Genomic DNA, 7134 nt, shown 5'->3' with positions numbered 1-7134 from the left:
TATATATTATTAATATGAGCATTTTTTTTTTAAATATTTAAAATTTTTCAATATTTACAAAGGTTTTTAAAAGTCCCCCTGGGGCGTTTCGGGAGAAACCGGGTTAAGTTCGATACGACGGGGAGTATTTTTTTTTTCGGGAAAGGGGTAACCCCGGTTTTTTTTGGTCTTTTGCAGGTTTTCGTCGGTCTTTAATTTTGTGGCAGAACCGGTGTAATTCAAAGTTTCGACGGTACGACGTTCTCTTAAACCTTTTTCCTTTTTTGATTTTTTCCCTCCCCTGTAAGGCTAACTTTCTCTAAGCCCGACAAATTCGGTCATTACCGCACCGTTATTTTCGTCTTTCATTAAGCCCGGAACTTTTTTATTGACGAGTGGGATACCGTACGCAGTGATCGGCAAAAATTCTGTTTTTAGTAATGATATCGGCGATTATTTTTAATTAATCAAAAATAAAAAATTTAAATGTTTTTAATTTTAATTAACAAAAAATTGGTAATTAATAAAATACTAAGCTCTAAATTTAAAATAATTATTAATTAATTGAAAATGTAATACTTTGTTTAAAAAATTAATAAATAATCAGAAATATATTGATCATAATTTAAAAATTGGTAATTATATAAAATAAATTGTCAGTTTTTAAAAGAATCACATTAAAAAAAAAATATTTTTAATTTTTTAAAAAATTAGTAATTTTTAAAAAGTAAATTATTTGAACAATTTGTAGATAATTATTAGAAAATATATTACTAATTTTTTAGAAAATTAGAATTTATTAATTTGTAAAGTATTCGTTTTTAAAAGTACATTAGTTGCAGTTGTTATGTGTTGACAATCTGGTTGGTGTTGTGCGAATGAGATTAAGAATGTCAGGAATGATGAAGAAGCGTAAAGAGCAAAAAAGTTTAACACAAAGAATTTAGGAACAGCATAAACATAGATCACAAGAATGAATAGTGCGTAGATCAAAGATGTTTAATATGAAAGACGTAGAAAAATCAGGAACGTAGAACGCAGGATGAATGGCGCGCAGATCAATGATGTTTATCGCGCAGGACGCAGGAAAATCAGAATCGTAGATCGCAAGGATGAATGGCGCGCAGAAAAATCAGGACTGAGTTAAATCTGTAAATAACAAATCCAAATAATTTAAAAAATCTCAAAAAAGGGGTATCAATTCGTCATTCGGCGTATTCGGTGTATCAACGTAATTCAGCATTATGATAAACTCAAAGCGGTGTATCAAAAACGTCATTCGAAATCTCTTTACAGTTTCGAACTATTCGTCATCAACGGTGTATCAAAAAAACATTCATTCGAAATCTCCCTACAGTCTCGAACTGTCGTCATCAGCGGTGTATCAAAAAACATTCATTCGAAATCTCCCTACAGTCTCGAACTGTTCGTCATCACGTAAGAGGTCTGAATCTTACATCGCAGTCTCGAACTGCTCGATCACCTTTAAAGGTGTACGCAAGAACATTCGTTGTCCTTCACCATAATATAAAGCTGATCGCAAAAAAGCTACGCGGTAATCACGCAACATCGTGTTGCCCGTCATGACCTCGAACGTATGAATCCGCGGTTAACTCAATCGTAGTAAAGCTTACTCTTACCTTTAAACTTCTATCTACCTTCTTACGTATAAAGACGACGAATTCGAATAATCCGCTATGACTCCATCATTCGAGCAATCCGCTATGACTCCATCGAATCTCCTATCGAAACTCCCTTCGAAATGTCTCCGTCGAATCTCCTTTCTCCGTCGAATATCCTTTCTGTACGTCTTCGTCGAATCTCGCACTCCACTCTTTCGAACTCGCACTTTTTCGAACTCGCACTCTTTCGAACTTTATCCCTTTTATCTTTCGTTACGATATTTTCCTTTTCAAAATAGTTCGCGATATCGGAGAGAGAAGTAAGCAGACAGACAAGAAAAAAAAAACAACAACACGAGAAATTCATCGTTGCTAAAATCGATTCTCTGAAGCCGCGTTCGTTGATCGTCACGCTTTCCTCGATCGCGCTCGCGACGTCCAAACCGACGTTAAAGCGGCGTTAATTTCGAAACATTTCCGCCCGCCTTCGACGACAGAGTTGGCGAACAATTTTCGTCTGGATTGAATGGCAGAACACAAAGCTTGGCAATGGGTCGTTTAAAACTTGAAGAGGCTGTGCGAAGGGTTACTACTCTTGTTAATCCGTCAGGTCCTGGATGAAGTTTCGTGACTCTGCCTAAAGGCCACTTGGATGGCGGGTAACGTTCGTCGGTCATGAGAACTAAAGATCCCTCTTTTATATCATTAGAAGGATGATATCACTTTGATACAGCCAAATATCTTTGGAGACATTCCACTGACCATCGTTTCCAAAAACAGTCAATCTTCTTTCTTAACAGCTGCCATCTATTAAGACGAGTCTCAGGTTCAGACGATAATTCCGGTTCTGGAATAGTCGTGAGTGATTCCCCTATCAGGAAGTGTCCCGGGGTCAAGGCAGTGTAGTCGCTAGGATCGTCTGACAGAGGGCAAAGTGGACGAGAATTCAATACTGCTTCGATTTGAATTATCACAGTGTTCAATTCTTCATAAGTTAACAAAGTATCTCCGATCACTCGAGTTAGATGAAATTTCGTTGATTTTACAGCTGCCTCCCACTTTCCTCCAAAGTGAGGAGCTGATGGCGGATTGAAGATCCATTTAGTACCGTCCTTTGCTAGAATAGAAGCGAGTTCACGCAATTCCTTAGATGCTATACTAAAACGTTGTCGTAAAGCAATATCAGAGCCAACAAAATTTTTTCCACAGTCGCTTTGAAGGGTAGCGCAGATGCCTCGACGAGCAGTGAAGCGTTTGTATGCCGCAATAAATGCTTCAGTCGAATAATCGGTTACTATTTCGATATGTATGGCTGAAGTAGCTTGACACACAAAAATCGCAAGGTAACCTTTATAGTTTCGAGCCGCCCGCCCTCTCCAAGTTTTGAGCATGATGGGACCAGCATAATCTAACCCAGAATGTAGAAACGGTCTTGCTTGAGTAACTCGAAACATTGGAAGTTGACCCATAAGTTGCTGAGCTCGGATTCCACGATATCGAGCACAACGAATACATTTGAGAATAAAGGAGCGAATAGGAGCTCTGCCTCCAATGATCCAATATGTTTGACGGATAAAGCTCAATGTAACTTGCGTTCCCCCGTGAAGTGTGCGGCTATGAGCGTCGTCAATAATGAGTGTGGTGAGAGGGGATGTTCTTGGAAGGATGATGGGATGTTTTGATTCCATGGAAAGATCAGCGTAATGTAATCGTCCTCCAACACGTAAGAGTTCATCTCGATCCAGGAATGGGGTTAATTTAGCCATAGGATGAGATCGTGGAAAAGTGTCTCCTTTAGAAATAATCAGTAAATCATTAGCGAACCAAGAATGTTGCACTTGTTTGCACCAAAAATTTCGGCTTTGATGTATCTCTTCCGGTGTCAGCGGCCAAAAAAGAGAAGTTTGCGGCTTTTTCCTTAGACGAGACAGAACACGACGACAGAGAGCTGTGATTCTAAACAAGAATGATAAGGAGGAATATCTATCAAGCAGTGACCAATAAGGTTTCGGGGATGACACGGTAAGTGAGACCATTCCAGGTCGCTTTTCGAGATCGGTCTCTGGCGAAAGTTTACTAACAGCTTTTGGCCACAAGGAAGATGGTTCGGATAACCAACTGGGACCGTTCCACCAGAGATTGTGATTAATGAGTTGTTCTGGAGTTAGTCCGCGGGAAGCGCAGTCTGCTGGGTTCTGTTTTCCTGGTATGAAGTGCCACGATCCTTGGGGTAGCATCTCTTGAATAGCAGTAACTCTGTTCCGCACAAAATCTTTCCATCGCGATGGATGTGTGGTAATCCAGTAAAGAGTGACAGACGAATCAGTCCAAAGGTGTACAGGTACATCAGATAGATCCAACACTTTCTGAATATGTGTCATCAATTTCGATAATAGGAGAGCGGCTGAAAGCTCTAACCGCGGAATTGAAAGTAATTTAAGTGGAGCGACTCTAGTTTTTGCACTCACTAAGCGCACTAAATATTCATCATTGCCTTGTGAGACCCGAACGAACACCGCAGCAGCCATTGCCATAGAAGAAGCGTCTGAGAATCCATGAAGTTCTACTCTACGTTTGGACGATCCAAGTCCTAACCATCTCGGAATAGAAAGCTTTTGAAGTGTGGTCAACTGAAGACGAAATGAGATCCAACGATCGTGTAACTCCGAAGGAACAGAATCATCCCATCCACTCTTGAGTAACCAAAGTTCCTGTAAAATTATCTTGCTCCGGATCATCACTGGAGAAATAAAACCTAGAGGGTCGTACATTTGAGCGATTTCAGAAAGTATCGTTCGCTTGGTAACTCGATCACGTTGCGATGATTTATCAGAAAAAAGGAAGGTGTCAGTCTCTGGATTCCAAATGAGCCCGAGAATTTTCACAAGGGATGGCTCAAATTCAACTGGAGAAGAAGATTCAGAAGAAGATTCGTTGCTACTGTCCGAAACTGGAGGCAATATTTCTTGATTGTTACTCTTCCATTTTTGCAAGGGAAAGCCGCCCGCCATACAAAGCTGTGTAACTTGGTGCACTATCTCTTTGGCCTCAGAGATTGTGTCGGCACCTCCAAAAGTGTCATCGATGTAGCGGCCTTTCTTGAGAGCTGGAACAGCTTTAGGAAAACGCGCACTTTCATCCTCAACAAGTTGTAGTACCGTTCGGAGTGCGAGAAAAGGGGCACATGTGAGCCCGAAAGTGACAGTGGTGAGTCGATGAGGAGCAGGCTGACCTTCTGAATTGAACCAAAGAATGGATTGTAACGCCCAATCATCTGGGTGTACGGCAATTTGTCGGAACATCTTGACGATGTCCGTAGAAAAGATAAATCGATGTGTGCGAATCCAAAGTAGCACGTCGGAAATATCCGTCTGAAGTTTTGCACCTGAGTGGAGAATTTCATTAAGAGAAACTCCGGAGCTAGTACGACAGGAACCGTTGAATACCACCCGTAGTTTGGTGGTAAGTCTGTCCTCACGAATGACGCCATGATGTGGAAGATAAAAAGCAGGTGTACTATCTTCAGAGATGGGAGCTGCGACCATATGACCGAGTGTCAGATAATCTTTTAAAGATTCTTCATATCTCTGCTTATATAGTGGGTCTGAAGAGAAACGTCTTTTCAAGCCTAAAAAATATCTGAGTGCAATATTTCGAGAGCTTCCCAAGGAAGAAAGGGGTGACTTCAATGGGAGACGAACGATATATCGACCTTTTTGATCTCGTCAGTGTGTATTCACGAAATGTTGTTCACATGCCAATTCATCTGGCGTAAGGTTTGATCCAGGTAAGGAGATAGTTTCTTCTTGTTTCCAAAATCTGGTGAGTGACTCTTGAAGTTCATCATCAGTCGAGCAGTGTAGGATGCGCCCCTTTGCAGGAGATCCGCCAGTGTCGATGGAACCAGATAAAATCCATCCAAAGATGGTCTGTTGAGCGAGGGGTTCGTTACAGCTTCCTCGTTTTATTCCTTCCAGGATGATAGACCCATAATAATCCGCTCCAATGATCATATCCACAGGACCGGAGATTGCAAACTCTGGATCTGCTAAAGAGAGACCTTTGGTATGATTCCAGGATCGATTGTTGGTATAAAATGAAGGAATCTTGATAGTCAAAGTAGTTAAGATAAAGGCTTTAATAATACATTCTGAAAAAGAATTGTGAATGGACTGTAGCCTAACGGTAACTAAGCCTCTAGTTTTCCCTGAATAGGTTCCGCCTATGCCGAGAAGAGGGATTGAAGCGGCACAACGTTTTAAGCGTAAACGTTGAGTAAGATCCTCTGTTATGAAGGATAATTCCGAGCCTTGATCGATAAGAATGCGTACAGTATATTGCACATTATTCAAACCAATAGCGATGGCTCGACAAGTAGCAAGAAGTGTCGTATTCCGTTGTAGAGAGGGTAGATCTCGAGGTCGACTTAACATTGCTAGTCATTCCGCATTGGATGTAGAAAAATCTTCAATCGTGGACTCCGGCTCCTTCTCGTTAATTTGAGAGAGAGCAACTGCTTTTCCACCCTGCACTTGACTTCCTTTACCGGGGTGAATTGAAGTATGATGTTGTTTTCCGCACTTCAGGCAACGTCTGGTACTTCGACAATTTCGTAGAGCGTGGCCTCCCAAACAATTGAAACATCTACGTTTTTGAGCAACAATATCGTATCGTTGATTACTGGTTTTAGATTGGAAAGTTGGACAGCCAGACAAATTGTGAGATGCATCACATAATGGACAACAAGGATAATTAGTGTTTGAATCAGAGGAGCCTACATGAACGGCGTTTCCGAAACGCGTCGAAGAACTGTGTCGATTTGAGTGTTCTTTGCTGCTGACTGCATTTGGATATTCCAAAGCCAAATTTTGCATCGCTTGAGTTCTTCCGATTACGAAATCCTCGAATTGTTTAAACGTCGGGAAAGTTGAAGTCGATCCAAGTTTTACCTCCCAAGCCTCTCGAGAATCCGCATCGAGCAGCTTTACTAATAAATGAACTAGAATCGGATCCCAGTAGTCTACGAAGCATCCCAAGGCTCTCAATGCTCCGATTGATTCAGTAGCAGAAGCGAGAAGAGAACTGAGTCCAGAAGCTGCCTTTGTCTTCAAAGGTTTAAGATTGGTGAGACTATCTAAATGCGCGGAAATGAGAAACCGTTTATTTTCATAGCGTGTTACCAATGTATCCCACGCTATTTCAAAACTGTCACCAGACATCGGCAGATTAGTGACAAATTTTAAGGCTTCTCCTGACAGGGACGTCTTTAAATAGTGCATCTTCTCTACCTCTGGTATTTCTGCGTCATTTCGAATAATGGATGTGAATAAGTCGTGGAAAGACCTCCATTCTTGAAGTTTTCCAGAGAATTGCGGCAAGACGATTTTCGGCAAAGATTGATGTCGTCTGTACGATCGAGACGGCTCACCGGAATTTGATGTCGGACGACATGATCTAGACGGCTCACGAGAATTTGATGCCGCCGATGGCGTGGAAGAATGAGAGCTTTCCAATTCATCTCGTTGAGAGCGAA

The 7134-nt window shown here is 41.3% G+C and overlaps 1 protein-coding gene across 1 annotated transcript; it reads right to left on the bottom strand.

The window, feature by feature from the left end:
• Nucleotides 1-6040: 6040 nt before the first annotated feature.
• LOC143898231 (uncharacterized) lies at nucleotides 6041-6880 on the bottom strand. Its single transcript, XM_077407549.1, has one exon. The coding sequence runs from the start codon at nucleotides 6878-6880 to the stop codon at nucleotides 6041-6043; it is 840 nt and encodes a 279-aa protein (XP_077263675.1).
• Nucleotides 6881-7134: the final 254 nt, after the last annotated feature.

The sequence above is a fragment of the Temnothorax americanus genome, unplaced genomic scaffold (assembly GCF_048541705.1).
Source record: "Temnothorax americanus isolate GAGA-0224 unplaced genomic scaffold, ASM4854170v1 Scaffold224, whole genome shotgun sequence".
In the NCBI taxonomy this organism is placed as follows: domain Eukaryota; kingdom Metazoa; phylum Arthropoda; class Insecta; order Hymenoptera; family Formicidae; genus Temnothorax; species Temnothorax americanus.
Note: the sequence above shows the minus strand (reverse complement) of the source record. Positions and strands in the feature narration are given on the sequence as shown.

Coding starts and splice junctions, on each gene's coding strand:
- LOC143898231 (XM_077407549.1), bottom strand. CDS start 6,880: ATGCACTATTTAAAGACGTCCCTGTCAGGAGAAGCCTTAAAATTTGTC.